At 40.3% G+C, this 20126-nt stretch overlaps 2 protein-coding genes across 2 annotated transcripts in view; one reads left to right on the top strand and one right to left on the bottom strand.

Annotated features, from left to right (window-relative positions):
* The window catches only part of LOC128014081 (uncharacterized), a 40797-nt gene extending 21674 nt beyond the window's left edge, over positions 1-19123 (bottom strand). The window contains exons 1-4 of the mRNA XM_052597305.1: positions 19032-19123; positions 18722-18911; positions 16762-16854; positions 16061-16153 (exon numbers count right to left, since the gene is read on the bottom strand). Of these exons, the coding sequence (XP_052453265.1) occupies positions 16061-16153; positions 16762-16854; positions 18722-18911; positions 19032-19123 (468 nt within the window). The remainder of the gene's footprint in view (positions 1-16060; positions 16154-16761; positions 16855-18721; positions 18912-19031) is intronic.
* On the top strand, positions 3923-13504 carry LOC128014498 (uncharacterized). Its single transcript, XM_052598116.1, has 2 exons — positions 3923-4404; positions 11850-13504. The coding sequence occupies exons 1-2, from the start codon at positions 3962-3964 to the stop codon at positions 12664-12666; spliced, it is 1260 nt and encodes a 419-aa protein (XP_052454076.1). The 5' UTR covers positions 3923-3961; the 3' UTR covers positions 12667-13504.
* Positions 19124-20126: the final 1003 nt, after the last annotated feature.

Below are 20126 nucleotides of genomic sequence, written 5' to 3'. Positions count from 1 at the left end.
CTAGCTTTAGCTTGTAGCATCTAGCCATGTGGTTAGTCATCATGGTTCTTCGAGCGCGGTTCCAGCGTGCCTGCCTGCTGCTACTTATGCCACAATGAGAAGGAACACAACCTAGTCTCGTCAAACTTTATTTCTTTTCTTTTCCGTTTGAGAGTTTCGTGTTCTGAGTTAAGTTTTGTAACGTCGACCTCGTCTGCGCGTTTGAACTCCGACCAGCCACACAACTCCAGCTTCAGCCAACGCCCAAGCACGGGCTCCCCAAGACGTCACTTCAGCCAACTGAACTTCCAGCCAATCAGCGACACCGGGATACCCCTTTCAACGGGAGTCCCTTTCACAGGAAACTAAGGCAACGTATCCCCAGATATTTGTTGTGCTGGTGTATCTAATATAATTTTAGTCACATTGAGGAACTCAATGCAAGGGCTAATTACGTGATTGATGGTTGTTCATGTCTATGCAATTTAACGTATTGCTGTAAACTTGGGATTCCATATTTCCATTCTCTTAAACTCATCTTTCCCTAACTTTCGACCTTCCTGCAACTTGTGTGAATGTGTGTGTGTGTGCGTTTATATGTTAGATTAGTTTATATGTCTTAGATTTATCTAATAAAGCCTTATTCATATTGAAAAGAGAAGTATCTTGTGTTTTGTGCTTACAAGTTAATGTCTTAAACTGCCGATCTTGTTACTGTGCTAATTGATAGTGTTTCACTATAGTTTGGATATTAGTATCCAGCGCAGATTTGATGTTAAACGGCTAGTTCACTGAATCGCAGGGCGTCTCCGTGACCAGCCGTGAAACAGTGATTCTGTTCAAATTCCCTTTAAAATCTTAAATGATTCCCTTTGAGCTAAATTGACCTGTTTCCCTTACATTTATAATGGTGGAGAAAATTCGGGCAGTTTAATCTAAATTGTGAGCATAAACCAAGTTATTTAATCTTTGATTTTGCTAAAGGAATGAAAGATGAGAAGCATGCGAGACCTGAGTATGTGTGTGTGACGCGTGACGTAAGCAGCGCGCGCCCTCCCGCTTGAATGAAAGGAGCTAGAGGAGACTTTAACTCGAGTCCGTCTCCCCGTTGTTAACAGCAGTAAGTGAACTTAAAAGTAAACATCTGAGAACGTACAATAAGGTAGAAATTGAGCGTGTTCCTCATTTGTGTAATGCCTTGTTTTATAGCTGATTTGATTTCACTGCGTGTTCCAGTGTCTCAAACGCTATCTCAGTCACTGTTTGCTGAACGGAGCTAAACTGTTAGTGTTTCAAAAGGGATATAAATCGGTGAATAAAGAATAGTTTTGAGCGGGTTCCTCAATCTATTTATCAAAGTCCCCGTATTCATATTTCATATAGTTTGATTGCCAGTGCGTGTTCCACTGCCGAATCAAATTTGATATTCGACTCCCCTAAGTTAACGTTAAACATTAGAGAACAATGTTTGCCCATTTGTATCCGTTCACAAAGTGAATGCAATCTCGCGTAACACGGCGTGTGTCCGAGAGTAATTTGAATGGGAGTGTTTTAAAAGCTTGATCAAGTAAATTTTAACTGTGTACCAACAGCGAAGGAAAACTTTTATGTTTGTGTCCAGAAAAACTGGCACGAAGAATCAAATTGCTGAGATTGATATAATAACTACAGCAGGAAGCTGCTATTTGAATTAAGATAAATTTAACTCTATACAAACTGAGAGTTTAAGTGCCACATCGCAAAACCAACTGAAAGGCGGTGTTGTTATTTGTACAGTGTTGAAATGAGCCGACATTTCATGTAACATGCTTAACTGTATTTGCAACAATGCAACGATTCATGTGCTAATCCACTAGAATGTGTTTTGGTTGCCATAGTGACGACCGTGACCCGGAAGCCTAACGTACTTCCGGAGCAACTCTGAACTGTGCACGCGCAGCGCACAAACTCCGCGGTTTCGCTAAGCTAACGAAACCATTGCATTTACATTGAAGTCTATACTAAAGCCACTAGCCTCGAAGGTTAGCCGTTAGCATTACCATCCAGTGGTAGAATAATGTGTGTTTGGGCAACGCTGACGTGATTTAACCATTTTAAACATCTTAACTAACACTTGTTAGTCTCTTTCTTTTTATCGCTCTCTTTTCTCACTAGACCACTTATTTTCATTTTACTAGAAAAGGAAATACTGACTCACAATTATTAATTGTCAAATTGAAATTTAATTGAAACATTAAATTTATTTTGAATCATTTAAAATTTCCCTTTCAGATCATTTCATATGATCTTTTATTTCTAGTATTCTCTTTTGGGTCTAATTATTTTAGGAATGAATAAGCCTTGAACTTTGGAAGTTAAAGTAAACTTATTCTTCCTAATTTATTTATTACCCATCTGAATATATGCTATTCAGACCTTTACTTATTTGAATGCGTTTTACCCCTCTTCCTGTTTTGGTTATACACTTAACCACTATTGTTTTACGTATTGATTTCCTCTTTTTAATTTCATTTTTGCATATTTTGCCCATTTATTATTATTTTTTTAATTTTCCTATTTCTTACCATTTCTTTTGTGTATCCTAGCCTGGGAACGACAAACCTGAGCCCTAAAAGGAGACATTGTTATCCCTCACTACGAGTTCAAATAAATTAGAAAGACAACTCTCTTTCACTTAAAGTTTATTTTGTTTGATAAGTTGTGCAGCAACTAACACAACGCTCTCCTTGTAGTTGAGATAACCGCTACTGAGACTTACCATCTCCGTCCTCTCTCTCCTTTACTTTCCTCTTCTCTTTTTACATTTGTAGGACATGTAAGAACCATCAATCAATTCTAAGTGAAGTAAATACACAATCGTGCCAAAGACGACGAATCATCCTTATGAATTTGATTGTAATCATCCTCTCATTTGTTCTTCCTAACCTCCCTACATTTGGAAACGCAATCCAAGTTTTAGCATCTCATCCAACGTTGAGATCAATTTAATAGAGATACGTGTTGAGCAACTGTCGCCTTCGCTGACTCCCTGGTGAGCGGTCCAACTGAAAGGTGTACTGTGTCAATCCTGTCAGACTAAGAAAAGAGATATCAGAATTATTATTGTATTCTTTTGTCCTAAGCAAGAAATATAATAATATTGTTTACGTTTTTGATAACATTTAATTGGAAAAAATAATTTTCCTCATTTGAAAAACAGAAATTTTGCTTGTCATTTGAATTTGTTTTTCACCTCTGTCTCTCTTTTCCTCTTCCTCATTAGAATGACAAAGTCTTCGCATCTCTAGTCTACTTAGACACCCTGAGACCAACACAGTCATCACCACATTTCACTAGTGGTTCACAATCACTGATACAACACTTAGTTGTCCCACCACACATAGGCTTTTACACCACACAGATCTGTGTCAGTCTCTCTTCTCCCCAGCGTGCCAACATGCCGCAGACTGCAGACCCCATTTCCCATGGGGAAGATGTGAACATTTGGCTGAGAGGCATGACAGACAGCCTCACTCCAAAGACATTTGAACTGTTATTATTTTTAATAATAATCCTAATCCTGAGAAGATTCCTGACACAAGATTCAAGCCAGAACAACAACCACGAGGAGCTAGTCAAGATCACGAGCTCACTAAGCTATGACTTCACAACCCAGCTGAAACTGAGCGACAAGCACATCACCCACCTTCAAGAGGAGCTGACACGTGCTCAACGTCGCATAGACAAGCTGGAAGTGAAAGTTCAAAATCAACTCAAAGCACCCAGCGAGAGGGAGCAGAATACAACAGAACAAGTTATGAAGCTCCAAGCAGCCCTGGCAGCAGCTCAGCTCGACCAGCAACATACAACGGCTGCTCAGAAAGACCTGGTAAACAGACTGCAATGTGCCGAACAGCTACTAGAGAAAGCCAAGCTAGACATCAGAAAAAAGAATTTTGAAAATAGTGCTTTGAAAGACCACCTTGAAAGGTACAGAACTGAAATGGACAATCTGACCCAACAACTAGACAATACCAACGATGAGCTCTACATGGTCAGAAAAGAACTCCAAAATGCTTACAAGCACAAACTAGAGCCAAGAAAAGAGAAACATCTCTTAGCCTCATCACTGCTGAGCAGAGCAGAGTCCCACGTCCAAGAACTGGCATATGACGAAAGGAGCGAAGGGCCACAACCCAAAACCTCACCTGCCTTCGCTACACAACCCTTTCCTGCCAACGAAAGAAAACCTCCCGTCCAAGGCCTTGAAGCTGCACACGGGATGACCATCAAAGACCTCAACGAGCTGTCTAAAAACATCAGCAGGTTCAACCCGAACTCCACAGAGAGCCCCGACATCCAAGCTTACCTGCGAGATATCGAATTCCATCTGGAAGTGAGACCTCATGTGACTGACAGAGACTGGTTATACCTCCTTAGAGCCACGTCCAGTTCCGAGGTACGAAACTTTCTAGATCGACAGCCCAGTCAAACCAAGTCAAACTACCAGCGACTTCGTGAGGTCCTGATTAAAGAGTTTACAGACCCAGAGTCTGAACATGGACTGTTAACTGCCTTGGAAACCAAACAAGGTCGTCAAGAGACTCCACAAGCTTACTACAACCGACTCCGACAATCCTACTTTGGTGCACACAACAACTCTGACCTTGAAGAGGATGTGAACTTCAAAACCCTCTTCCTAAAGAATCTGCACCCTGGAGTCAGTCACCATCTAGGTGTCATGGCCTGTCCGAACTCCATGACCATCCAACAGTTGCGTGACCTAACACAGAAGGCCTATAACAAGCAGAAGTTGGCCTCAAAGAAAGGTAACAAAACATCCACACTCTTGAACTCTGTCAACAAAGACTCAAGCCTTGCACTGGACGACACCCAGTGGCATCACAACACCAGAGTCTTCCATCAAGAGCACAGAGAACGTGACGCCCATATCCACGACCGCTTTCAGCCCAACTGCTGGAAAAATCCATGGGACCAGCCACGCTTCTCAAGAAACCAAAAGGATAACATCTGGAAACCTAACCAGATATCCAAAGGTAATCACCTGACTCATCCAAGAGCAACTCGTGTGGGTAAGCGACAACAAAACCCACCTCAGCACCACTCAGACATGCACAGTGCTGAGTACTCACAAGAACATAACCGCTTACCATTAGAAGACACGGAACAAGTCATGGAACAACTAAGAGAGTTCCTTCAAGACAATTTACATGCAGGTGACCACAAAGTTGAGTCATGCTCGCTGTGACCAGCGACAGAACGGAAGGCCGGTGATCACCTGGTGCACCACATCAGAGATGACAAGCACCTGTTCAACAACAACCCAGAATGAACAAGTCTTTAACGGCCAACTGTTGATGAAAAATCTGAGGTACTAAAGGACATCACCTCAGTCACTAACAAACTGTCAAATGAACGCCAACTCCAAGTTCCAAATTCCCTGTCTGTGCAACAGCAACCACCAGAGCACAGAAGGTCAGAAAGTCTGCTACAGCCAGAAGGCATCACAAGAAGAATGCAACATAGGAGACAAAGTTTTGCAACCCAGCTTCACACAGCCATGCCAAACTGCCTCCGACTGTCTGCCAAAGAACTTCCTGCCTTGCTGGACTGACCCCTCATTAGACCATGGACACGCCCTCATCCAAGCCAAGGATGCAGAGAGCCAGTCTTCAGTGACATGCTAGAAAAAGGGGGAGACAACACAGACTTGAACAGATCTGACCACACATGCACTACACCAGTAACACACAACATTACCTACACCCAGAGGTAAACACATCTACTGATAACACAGTCAACAAACATATTCTTCCCATAGGTAGAATATCCAACTTTTAGTGTAACAAAGTTACACATACCCACCATGAAGAAAAGTGCAGCCATCCTCACAATAGGTAGAACACCTGACACTAAGTTAAGGTTCATGACACACTAGCTGCACCTGACATCCTAGCTCAATAGTCGTTGTAACCCATGCTAGGAAAACCCACAGCAGCCTTGTTTTGTTTTGTTCTTCTTCTACCTATCCTTCTCCTTCCCCTCTTTCCTGAGTAGGTGAAATGCCTAGACACCCTGTGAGGGTCGAAGGTCTGATATTAGGCTTGACTCGCAACACCTAATATCCGCCAGCCACTCTAAACTGAATGGAAGCCAGAGAGCTCCATGCATGATAGGTCAATTCATTGAATTGAAAATGAAATTACTAGAAAACTAACGGTAAATGTGTAAAGTAAGACAACCTAGAAGAACCAAACAAAGTTAACCACAAATTTGATTGATGAATCAAAATAAAAACAATTTCCAAGACGATCTAAACTATCCTCAATGTGCTAAACTACATTGACTAATTGAACTTAACCACGTGTACCTAAATAACCTGATGCCTGCACCAGTACAGTAACTGTCATGGAGGTGTTGTCTTGCTGTTTGCTGTGTTTGTCTGCTTCTTCTGCCTTTGTTTCTCCAGCGATCGACGATGTCTTCACCTAAACACCTCGCCGATCGAAAGGGGGATATATGTAGCAGAAATGAGTCGAATCAGACAAATCAAAGAGTCTATCAGAGCTGTGTGCATTGAAACGAGAGCCGAATTCCTCAGGAAGTCATAAATCAGTTCTAGTGCCACAAGAACCAAGCAAGATAACCAACCAACCAACTTGTTCACACAACAGCTTTCAACATTAACACCAATATAACAATTATTGACAATTTTAATTCGAAGAAGAGATTGTCAAATTTATTGTTCGTGATTGGAATGCAACGCTGGACATCACATGTAAACCCAGGAGATCAAGTTAAATACTTGCATTGACTTCCCCCACCCAGCCAGTGAAACCAGACTGAAATTCCTAAGGGGGAAGGGCTTTAAACCTTTGTCTCACAGAAAAGTCCTTTGCCAGAGAATGGCAAAGAAACCCTTTTTATACATTATATATGGACCAGAATGAACTCAAAAAAGACTTATGAATGAATCATTCCATTGCTTAACTCCATATTCATTTACGTGTAACCCACACATTTGACTATCATGTATAATCACTTATTGTGTATGTCTTTTGATAACTATAGGATACCTAGTCATGTCTAGTATTGAAATAATCGCATTTTCTTGCTTGATATTGTCCTGACAATCATTTATTTGTAAAATATATCATAATCATGTTATAGGAATCATGTCCAAAATTAGACCCTGTGAGGCAAGAACCACATGCTTGGTAAGATAAACAAATGATTTATGATACCCACCCCAAGAACATATCTGATTGGTCAAGGCAACATTTGAGGGGTGGCCAACAAGGAAGTTTTAAATACTTTGGATCCCATGAAATTTTGCTTTTAGTCTGCTTTTAGTTCTAGTCTGCCTGCTGCTATTAGCCATGTCGGCTTTTAGTCTGCTTTTAGTTCCAGCCTTGCTCGTGCTATCAGTCATGCCTGCTCTTAGCTTGTAGCTTTGCTACCTAGCTTTAGCTTGTAGCATCTAGCCATGTGGTTAGTCATCATGGTTCTTCGAGCGCGGTTCCAGCGTGCCTGCCTGCTGCTACTTATGCCACAATGAGAAGGAACACAACCTAGTCTCGTCAAACTTTATTTCTTTTCTTTTCCGTTTGAGAGTTTCGTGTTCTGAGTTAAGTTTTGTAACGTCGACCTCGTCTGCGCGTTTGAACTCCGACCAGCCACACAACTCCAGCTTCAGCCAACGCCCAAGCACGGGCTCCCCAAGACGTCACTTCAGCCAACTGAACTTCCAGCCAATCAGCGACACCGGGATACCCCTTTCAACGGGAGTCCCTTTCACAGGAAACTAAGGCAACGTATCCCCAGATATTTGTTGTGCTGGTGTATCTAATATAATTTTAGTCACATTGAGGAACTCAATGCAAGGGCTAATTACGTGATTGATGGTTGTTCATGTCTATGCAATTTAACGTATTGCTGTAAACTTGGGATTCCATATTTCCATTCTCTTAAACTCATCTTTCCCTAACTTTCGACCTTCCTGCAACTTGTGTGAATGTGTGTGTGCGTGCGTTTATATGTTAGATTAGTTTATATGTCTTAGATTTATCTAATAAAGCCTTATTCATATTGAAAAGAGAAGTATCTTGTGTTTTGTGCTTACAAGTTAATGTCTTAAACTGCCGATCTTGTTACTGTGCTAATTGATAGTGTTTCACTATAGTTTGGATATTAGTATCCAGCGCAGATTTGATGTTAAACGGCTAGTTCACTGAATCGCAGGGCGTCTCCGTGACCAGCCGTGAAACAGTGATTCTGTTCAAATTCCCTTTAAAATCTTAAATGATTCCCTTTGAGCTAAATTGACCTGTTTCCCTTACATTTATAATGGTGGAGAAAATTCGGGCAGTTTAATCTAAATTGTGAGCATAAACCAAGTTATTTAATCTTTGATTTTGCTAAAGGAATGAAAGATGAGAAGCATGCGAGACCTGAGTATGTGTGTGTGACGCGTGACGTAAGCAGCGCGCGCCCTCCCGCTTGAATGAAAGGAGCTAGAGGAGACTTTAACTCGAGTCCGTCTCCCCGTTGTTAACAGCAGTAAGTGAACTTAAAAGTAAACATCTGAGAACGTACAATAAGGTAGAAATTGAGCGTGTTCCTCATTTGTGTAATGCCTTGTTTTATAGCTGATTTGATTTCACTGCGTGTTCCAGTGTCTCAAACGCTATCTCAGTCACTGTTTGCTGAACGGAGCTAAACTGTTAGTGTTTCAAAAGGGATATAAATCGGTGAATAAAGAATAGTTTTGAGCGGGTTCCTCAATCTATTTATCAAAGTCCCCGTATTCATATTTCATATAGTTTGATTGCCAGTGCGTGTTCCACTGCCGAATCAAATTTGATATTCGACTCCCCTAAGTTAACGTTAAACATTAGAGAACAATGTTTGCCCATTTGTATCCGTTCACAAAGTGAATGCAATCTCGCGTAACACGGCGTGTGTCCGAGAGTAATTTGAATGGGAGTGTTTTAAAAGCTTGATCAAGTAAATTTTAACTGTGTACCAACAGCGAAGGAAAACTTTTATGTTTGTGTCCAGAAAAACTGGCACGAAGAATCAAATTGCTGAGATTGATATAATAACTACAGCAGGAAGCTGCTATTTGAATTAAGATAAATTTAACTCTATACAAACTGAGAGTTTAAGTGCCACATCGCAAAACCAACTGAAAGGCGGTGTTGTTATTTGTACAGTGTTGAAATGAGCCGACATTTCATGTAACATGCTTAACTGTATTTGCAACAATGCAACGATTCATGTGCTAATCCACTAGAATGTGTTTTGGTTGCCATAGTGACGACCGTGACCCGGAAGCCTAACGTACTTCCGGAGCAACTCTGAACTGTGCACGCGCAGCGCACAAACTCCGCGGTTTCGCTAAGCTAACGAAACCATTGCATTTACATTGAAGTCTATACTAAAGCCACTAGCCTCGAAGGTTAGCCGTTAGCATTACCATCCAGTGGTAGAATAATGTGTGTTTGGGCAACGCTGACGTGATTTAACCATTTTAAACATCTTAACTAACACTTGTTAGTCTCTTTCTTTTTATCGCTCTCTTTTCTCACTAGACCACTTATTTTCATTTTACTAGAAAAGGAAATACTGACTCACAATTATTAATTGTCAAATTGAAATTTAATTGAAACATTAAATTTATTTTGAATCATTTAAAATTTCCCTTTCAGATCATTTCATATGATCTTTTATTTCTAGTATTCTCTTTTGGGTCTAATTATTTTAGGAATGAATAAGCCTTGAACTTTGGAAGTTAAAGTAAACTTATTCTTCCTAATTTATTTATTACCCATCTGAATATATGCTATTCAGACCTTTACTTATTTGAATGCGTTTTACCCCTCTTCCTGTTTTGGTTATACACTTAACCACTATTGTTTTACGTATTGATTTCCTCTTTTTAATTTCATTTTTGCATATTTTGCCCATTTATTATTATTTTTTTAATTTTCCTATTTCTTACCATTTCTTTTGTGTATCCTAGCCTGGGAACGACAAACCTGAGCCCTAAAAGGAGACATTGTTATCCCTCACTACGAGTTCAAATAAATTAGAAAGACAACTCTCTTTCACTTAAAGTTTATTTTGTTTGATAAGTTGTGCAGCAACTAACACAACGCTCTCCTTGTAGTTGAGATAACCGCTACTGAGACTTACCATCTCCGTCCTCTCTCTCCTTTACTTTCCTCTTCTCTTTTTACATTTGTAGGACATGTAAGAACCATCAATCAATTCTAAGTGAAGTAAATACACAATCGTGCCAAAGACGACGAATCATCCTTATGAATTTGATTGTAATCATCCTCTCATTTGTTCTTCCTAACCTCCCTACATTTGGAAACGCAATCCAAGTTTTAGCATCTCATCCAACGTTGAGATCAATTTAATAGAGATACGTGTTGAGCAACTGTCGCCTTCGCTGACTCCCTGGTGAGCGGTCCAACTGAAAGGTGTACTGTGTCAATCCTGTCAGACTAAGAAAAGAGATATCAGAATTATTATTGTATTCTTTTGTCCTAAGCAAGAAATATAATAATATTGTTTACGTTTTTGATAACATTTAATTGGAAAAAATAATTTTCCTCATTTGAAAAACAGAAATTTTGCTTGTCATTTGAATTTGTTTTTCACCTCTGTCTCTCTTTTCCTCTTCCTCATTAGAATGACAAAGTCTTCGCATCTCTAGTCTACTTAGACACCCTGAGACCAACACAGTCATCACCACATTTCACTAGTGGTTCACAATCACTGATACAACACTTAGTTGTCCCACCACACATAGGCTTTTACACCACACAGATCTGTGTCAGTCTCTCTTCTCCCCAGCGTGCCAACATGCCGCAGACTGCAGACCCCATTTCCCATGGGGAAGATGTGAACATTTGGCTGAGAGGCATGACAGACAGCCTCACTCCAAAGACATTTGAACTGTTATTATTTTTAATAATAATCCTAATCCTGAGAAGATTCCTGACACAAGATTCAAGCCAGAACAACAACCACGAGGAGCTAGTCAAGATCACGAGCTCACTAAGCTATGACTTCACAACCCAGCTGAAACTGAGCGACAAGCACATCACCCACCTTCAAGAGGAGCTGACACGTGCTCAACGTCGCATAGACAAGCTGGAAGTGAAAGTTCAAAATCAACTCAAAGCACCCAGCGAGAGGGAGCAGAATACAACAGAACAAGTTATGAAGCTCCAAGCAGCCCTGGCAGCAGCTCAGCTCGACCAGCAACATACAACGGCTGCTCAGAAAGACCTGGTAAACAGACTGCAATGTGCCGAACAGCTACTAGAGAAAGCCAAGCTAGACATCAGAAAAAAGAATTTTGAAAATAGTGCTTTGAAAGACCACCTTGAAAGGTACAGAACTGAAATGGACAATCTGACCCAACAACTAGACAATACCAACGATGAGCTCTACATGGTCAGAAAAGAACTCCAAAATGCTTACAAGCACAAACTAGAGCCAAGAAAAGAGAAACATCTCTTAGCCTCATCACTGCTGAGCAGAGCAGAGTCCCACGTCCAAGAACTGGCATATGACGAAAGGAGCGAAGGGCCACAACCCAAAACCTCACCTGCCTTCGCTACACAACCCTTTCCTGCCAACGAAAGAAAACCTCCCGTCCAAGGCCTTGAAGCTGCACACGGGATGACCATCAAAGACCTCAACGAGCTGTCTAAAAACATCAGCAGGTTCAACCCGAACTCCACAGAGAGCCCCGACATCCAAGCTTACCTGCGAGATATCGAATTCCATCTGGAAGTGAGACCTCATGTGACTGACAGAGACTGGTTATACCTCCTTAGAGCCACGTCCAGTTCCGAGGTACGAAACTTTCTAGATCGACAGCCCAGTCAAACCAAGTCAAACTACCAGCGACTTCGTGAGGTCCTGATTAAAGAGTTTACAGACCCAGAGTCTGAACATGGACTGTTAACTGCCTTGGAAACCAAACAAGGTCGTCAAGAGACTCCACAAGCTTACTACAACCGACTCCGACAATCCTACTTTGGTGCACACAACAACTCTGACCTTGAAGAGGATGTGAACTTCAAAACCCTCTTCCTAAAGAATCTGCACCCTGGAGTCAGTCACCATCTAGGTGTCATGGCCTGTCCGAACTCCATGACCATCCAACAGTTGCGTGACCTAACACAGAAGGCCTATAACAAGCAGAAGTTGGCCTCAAAGAAAGGTAACAAAACATCCACACTCTTGAACTCTGTCAACAAAGACTCAAGCCTTGCACTGGACGACACCCAGTGGCATCACAACACCAGAGTCTTCCATCAAGAGCACAGAGAACGTGACGCCCATATCCACGACCGCTTTCAGCCCAACTGCTGGAAAAATCCATGGGACCAGCCACGCTTCTCAAGAAACCAAAAGGATAACATCTGGAAACCTAACCAGATATCCAAAGGTAATCACCTGACTCATCCAAGAGCAACTCGTGTGGGTAAGCGACAACAAAACCCACCTCAGCACCACTCAGACATGCACAGTGCTGAGTACTCACAAGAACATAACCGCTTACCATTAGAAGACACGGAACAAGTCATGGAACAACTAAGAGAGTTCCTTCAAGACAATTTACATGCAGGTGACCACAAAGTTGAGTCATGCTCGCTGTGACCAGCGACAGAACGGAAGGCCGGTGATCACCTGGTGCACCACATCAGAGATGACAAGCACCTGTTCAACAACAACCCAGAATGAACAAGTCTTTAACGGCCAACTGTTGATGAAAAATCTGAGGTACTAAAGGACATCACCTCAGTCACTAACAAACTGTCAAATGAACGCCAACTCCAAGTTCCAAATTCCCTGTCTGTGCAACAGCAACCACCAGAGCACAGAAGGTCAGAAAGTCTGCTACAGCCAGAAGGCATCACAAGAAGAATGCAACATAGGAGACAAAGTTTTGCAACCCAGCTTCACACAGCCATGCCAAACTGCCTCCGACTGTCTGCCAAAGAACTTCCTGCCTTGCTGGACTGACCCCTCATTAGACCATGGACACGCCCTCATCCAAGCCAAGGATGCAGAGAGCCAGTCTTCAGTGACATGCTAGAAAAAGGGGGAGACAACACAGACTTGAACAGATCTGACCACACATGCACTACACCAGTAACACACAACATTACCTACACCCAGAGGTAAACACATCTACTGATAACACAGTCAACAAACATATTCTTCCCATAGGTAGAATATCCAACTTTTAGTGTAACAAAGTTACACATACCCACCATGAAGAAAAGTGCAGCCATCCTCACAATAGGTAGAACACCTGACACTAAGTTAAGGTTCATGACACACTAGCTGCACCTGACATCCTAGCTCAATAGTCGTTGTAACCCATGCTAGGAAAACCCACAGCAGCCTTGTTTTGTTTTGTTCTTCTTCTACCTATCCTTCTCCTTCCCCTCTTTCCTGAGTAGGTGAAATGCCTAGACACCCTGTGAGGGTCGAAGGTCTGATATTAGGCTTGACTCGCAACACCTAATATCCGCCAGCCACTCTAAACTGAATGGAAGCCAGAGAGCTCCATGCATGATAGGTCAATTCATTGAATTGAAAATGAAATTACTAGAAAACTAACGGTAAATGTGTAAAGTAAGACAACCTAGAAGAACCAAACAAAGTTAACCACAAATTTGATTGATGAATCAAAATAAAAACAATTTCCAAGACGATCTAAACTATCCTCAATGTGCTAAACTACATTGACTAATTGAACTTAACCACGTGTACCTAAATAACCTGATGCCTGCACCAGTACAGTAACTGTCATGGAGGTGTTGTCTTGCTGTTTGCTGTGTTTGTCTGCTTCTTCTGCCTTTGTTTCTCCAGCGATCGACGATGTCTTCACCTAAACACCTCGCCGATCGAAAGGGGGATATATGTAGCAGAAATGAGTCGAATCAGACAAATCAAAGAGTCTATCAGAGCTGTGTGCATTGAAACGAGAGCCGAATTCCTCAGGAAGTCATAAATCAGTTCTAGTGCCACAAGAACCAAGCAAGATAACCAACCAACCAACTTGTTCACACAACAGCTTTCAACATTAACACCAATATAACAATTATTGACAATTTTAATTCGAAGAAGAGATTGTCAAATTTATTGTTCGTGATTGGAATGCAACGCTGGACATCACATGTAAACCCAGGAGATCAAGTTAAATACTTGCATTGACTTCCCCCACCCAGCCAGTGAAACCAGACTGAAATTCCTAAGGGGGAAGGGCTTTAAACCTTTGTCTCACAGAAAAGTCCTTTGCCAGAGAATGGCAAAGAAACCCTTTTTATACATTATATATGGACCAGAATGAACTCAAAAAAGACTTATGAATGAATCATTCCATTGCTTAACTCCATATTCATTTACGTGTAACCCACACATTTGACTATCATGTATAATCACTTATTGTGTATGTCTTTTGATAACTATAGGATACCTAGTCATGTCTAGTATTGAAATAATCGCATTTTCTTGCTTGATATTGTCCTGACAATCATTTATTTGTAAAATATATCATAATCATGTTATAGGAATCATGTCCAAAATTAGACCCTGTGAGGCAAGAACCACATGCTTGGTAAGATAAACAAATGATTTATGATACCCACCCCAAGAACATATCTGATTGGTCAAGGCAACATTTGAGGGGTGGCCAACAAGGAAGTTTTAAATACTTTGGATCCCATGAAATTTTGCTTTTAGTCTGCTTTTAGTTCTAGTCTGCCTGCTGCTATTAGCCATGTCGGCTTTTAGTCTGCTTTTAGTTCCAGCCTTGCTCGTGCTATCAGTCATGCCTGCTCTTAGCTTGTAGCTTTGCTACCTAGCTTTAGCTTGTAGCATCTAGCCATGTGGTTAGTCATCATGGTTCTTCGAGCGCGGTTCCAGCGTGCCTGCCTGCTGCTACTTATGCCACAATGAGAAGGAACACAACCTAGTCTCGTCAAACTTTATTTCTTTTCTTTTCCGTTTGAGAGTTTCGTGTTCTGAGTTAAGTTTTGTAACGTCGACCTCGTCTGCGCGTTTGAACTCCGACCAGCCACACAACTCCAGCTTCAGCCAACGCCCAAGCACGGGCTCCCCAAGACGTCACTTCAGCCAACTGAACTTCCAGCCAATCAGCGACACCGGGATACCCCTTTCAACGGGAGTCCCTTTCACAGGAAACTAAGGCAACGTATCCCCAGATATTTGTTGTGCTGGTGTATCTAATATAATTTTAGTCACATTGAGGAACTCAATGCAAGGGCTAATTACGTGATTGATGGTTGTTCATGTCTATGCAATTTAACGTATTGCTGTAAACTTGGGATTCCATATTTCCATTCTCTTAAACTCATCTTTCCCTAACTTTCGACCTTCCTGCAACTTGTGTGAATGTGTGTGTGCGTGCGTTTATATGTTAGATTAGTTTATATGTCTTAGATTTATCTAATAAAGCCTTATTCATATTGAAAAGAGAAGTATCTTGTGTTTTGTGCTTACAAGTTAATGTCTTAAACTGCCGATCTTGTTACTGTGCTAATTGATAGTGTTTCACTATAGTTTGGATATTAGTATCCAGCGCAGATTTGATGTTAAACGGCTAGTTCACTGAATCGCAGGGCGTCTCCGTGACCAGCCGTGAAACAGTGATTCTGTTCAAATTCCCTTTAAAATCTTAAATGATTCCCTTTGAGCTAAATTGACCTGTTTCCCTTACACAGAGAAAGAGACTGACACAGACAGAGACAGAGAAAGAGACAGACACAGACAAAGAAAGAGACTGACACAGACAGAGAAACAAACAGAGAAAGAGACTGGCACAGACACAGACAGAGAAAGAGACTGAGACAGACAGAGAAAGAGACTGGCACAGACACAGACAGAGAAAGAGACTGGCACAGACACAGACAGAGAAAGAGACTGGCACAGACAGAGAAAGAGACTGACACAGAGACAGAGAAAGAGACTGACACAGACAGAGAAAGAGACTGACACAGACAGAGATAATAAATACACATACCTCAGCTGTGAATCGTGAAGTGCCTTCAGTATTTACAGAATCCTCAGAGCAGTTCTCTATTGCTGTCATGTTGTCATCATCCTTGCATGGAGGCTATAAGAAAGTTATTTAAAAATATAGTTACAAGTCATCACTTATTAAACAAGGTCCCCACTATGCTAAACATGTGAAATGTGTGTATTAGGTTCCAATGGGTTTGTATGGCTTTCCTAAGACTACTGGTCCCCACTATGTACATTACACTGGAAACAGTGTGTAAGACTTTCTCAAGTCAATACCAAATATAACAAATTAATAGACAGAGAAAGAGGCTGACACAGAGAAAGAGACTGACACAGACAGAGACAAAGAAAGAGACTGACAGAGACAGAGAAAGAGACTGGCACAGGCACAGACAAAGAGAAAGAGACTGACACAGACAGAGAAAGAGACTGGGACTGACAAAGACAGAGAAAGAGACTGACACAGACACAGACAGAGAAAGAGACTAACACAGACGGAGAAAGACACTGACACAGACAGAGAAAGAGACTGACACAGAGAAAGAGACTGACACAGGCACAGACAAAGAGAAAGAGACTGACACAGAGAAAGAGACTGACACAGGCACAGACAAAGAGAAAGAGACTGACACAGGCAGACAAAGACTGACACAGGCAGACAAAGAGACTGACACAGGCAGAGATAATAAATACACATACCTCAGCTGTGAATCGTGAAGTGCCTTCAGTAGTTACAGAATCATCAGAGCAGTTCTCTATTGCTGTCATGTTGTCATCATCCTTGCATGGAGGCTATAAGAAAGTTATTTAAAATATAGTTACAAGTCATCACTTATTAGACATGGTCCCCACTATGCTAAACCTGTGAAATGTGTGTATTTGGTTCCAATGGGTTTATATGGCTTTCCTAAGACTACAGGTCCCCACTATGTACATTACACTGAAAACAGTGTGTAAAACTTTCTCAAGTCAATACCAAATATAACAAATTAATAGACAGACAAATCGATGGACAACAACAAAAGAAAAGAAAAGATAGACTGATAGACAGAATGGCATACAGAAGGGGTGTCATGATTCCATGATTCCATTAAGGAGTACTATATTTAAAAAATGTATGATTACTATTTTAACTGTAGATTAACCCAGATGAGAATCCATGAAACGCATTAATCCTCTTCCTAAGGCTGCACTATGCATTTCAACCATTTCAAACTCTTACTTTAGCAAAGTGTTATTGTGGACTAAAGCGGGACTAAAGCGGTTTCATAAACGACAATTTAACTCACACAGTCTCACTAATTTGAATATCCATTTTCCCGTCAGAAAGGGGTGAGGTTTACGTGAATAAAGGAGCTGTGCGTGCGGACAACGTTGCCTGTGTGTGTGTGTATATATATATATATATATATATATATATATATATATATATATATATATAATCTCAGTATTTTAACTTAAGCGCTGCAACAATGACTATTAAAGGACTTTGGCTGCAAGCCCTACATACAGCACCGAACATGTACTCGCAAAACAAGTACTTTAAAGAAATTCCTTATCTTATTTCTGTTACTATAGGCTTAAACCTCGTCTGTGAAACTGGGGGATAAATAAATGTACTTTAAGGGATACTCCACCCCAAAAAGAACATTTAGTAATTAATCAATTACCCCCATGCCATTCTAGACTTATAAAAGCTTTGTTCGTCTTTGGAACAAAATTTAAGACATTTTAGAGGAAATCCTTGTCACTTCCTAGCATTCAGATTGAACTACTGATGGCAGATGGAGTACTCTGACGATGTCTTTCAAACTTTTCTGGACCGTGATGCTGTTATTTACCAGGCATTCCATGGGACAGTCACAAGGCTCCTAGATTTATTATAAAATATATCTTAAATTGTGTTCTGAAGATGAACAAAGCTTTTAAAGGTTTGGAACGACATGGTACCAATGGTAATGACAAAATTTTCATTTTGAGGAGGAGTATCCCTTTAAGTTAGGAGTATATATTTTTTAAATATTACATTATGTATTTTAACATTTTTGTTCAATAAAACCATTTAACCCTCTGGAGTCGATTAACGCGGATACGCGTTATGAATAATTTTTTCCTGATAACCCCGAAAAGAACTTAAATTACACTTTCAGTTTTAATCATACAGATAAGAGCAACACATCAATCTAATCTTTAAAGGGTCTATTTTTTTTTGGCTACAGACATAATAACAACAAACCTTTGTGAACTTATAAAATAAAGATAACAAACAAGGTGTGCTTGCTTTGAATCAAAATTATTATTGCCTCATTGCTATTATATATGTATTTTAAGCCATTGTAAAGACTTTTATTCCCTTAGATAAATTTGTATTACCAAAAAAAGAAAAAGTTATTTATTTGACGTTTCCATGCGGGTATGACATTGTTGACAGGTGATGCAATGACACCGCTACACCGGTAAAAATAGCTGATTTCTTTGGTTTCAAACATTCTTGGAAACATTTGGGATAATGTATGGAGGTCAAAAAAAAATATAGCATTGTTATAGTAATTTATTTATATATTTTAATCTAAAAAAAAGGCACATACTGGGTCTTTAATTAAAAACTTTCCATTTCCTCTACTGTACAAATTATGTAAGTAGTAAAATTTTGCCAAACCTTTCTCCAAGGCCAGTGACTTCCTCCATAGTCATATGTGAGTTCCTCTCCAGGAATGATATCTCTTGCAGCGAATAGGCACAAACAGGGTTTTCCCTCAACGATAATCCTTTTCATTGTACAATTTGGGTTTATGTGATCATCATTTATAAGGCGGCCAAGGGTGCCATCCTCATGAGTTGCATCAATGCTTCAGGAAAAAAACAAATGTATAATTTAACCTAACAAACTACAAATTTAAATTTTTTCTTTACTGTAAATTTTTTAATGTATTCGTTAAACAAAAAAAACAAAAACAAAAAACAACTACCTCCATTTCTTGTTCTGCCAGATGAAGTCAAACATAAAAAAAGTGTCTTGATTGGCCTCTCTTCTTTGTTCGGCTTCAATTAAGCCAATCATTTCTCCCCTATATTCGACAACAAAATCTCCTTTAATAAAAGGAATTAAGGCAAAGACTCCACGACCTGAAAAAAGGTGGGGGGAGGGGGGTAAATACAATTGTTAATAAAATTCATTGTAGACATGTAACTAATATGTTGATGGTTAGCCAACTGTAAACAACTTTTATGCTTTGTATTAGTTTAACCAATGTATTCAACATTCTTTCATAGCTCATGCGTATTTCTTTCATTAATTTACATATACTATCACAAAGAGCAATTTAAAACTGCTAAAACAAACAACACTAACATTATCCTTTATATCCCAATGGACCCAGATCCCATAAAATAATCATGGTTACTTATTTAGTATTTTTGAACCACTTAAATCATATTTAAAACGTATTGACTCACACATAACGTTACCAATTAAGAAACCCAGTGCTGCTAGCAATACCTAGGCCTTACTATACAGTACTATAGGCTCTTTGCTATATAGTGGAAGCAAAAATAAGAAATCTTTCGCTGCCTTGTTTATTCGTGGCCAGGAATTCCTATTTTATTCCCTGGTGTTAGCAGTTTCATAATTAATTCGTGGAAGACATCCAATTCATAGCCATTTCCCGCGTCATGTGGGGAGCGCCATAGTGCTAATCACAATCAGTCACAACAACATCGAAGTGATTTACAAACCTACCTTTATAATCGTTTATGTGTTTGGCCTCCAGTGCGTCGGTCTTGTCGATGCAACGGAGAACATGATCTTCCGCTTCTTTTAACGGTTTTATTCTTCTCCGTTTCATTTCAACAGGCCGTCTCACGTCGCTCCTCGGGTTCCAGTAATTCAGAGAGGTCACGCGGTCTCACAATCTCCCGCCACACCGCAGTTTATAACACTTTACAATACGCAGTAACACGCACAAGTAAACACTTTAAATTGTATAACAGCATTAAATTTAAGTTAAGCAATAATTCATTCGCCTTATTCAAAGATTATGATTCTGATAAAAACTTTAACGTTA

This window comes from Carassius gibelio, chromosome B25, assembly GCF_023724105.1.
Source record: "Carassius gibelio isolate Cgi1373 ecotype wild population from Czech Republic chromosome B25, carGib1.2-hapl.c, whole genome shotgun sequence".
NCBI classification, from domain to species: domain Eukaryota; kingdom Metazoa; phylum Chordata; class Actinopteri; order Cypriniformes; family Cyprinidae; genus Carassius; species Carassius gibelio.
Note: the sequence above shows the minus strand (reverse complement) of the source record. Positions and strands in the feature narration are given on the sequence as shown.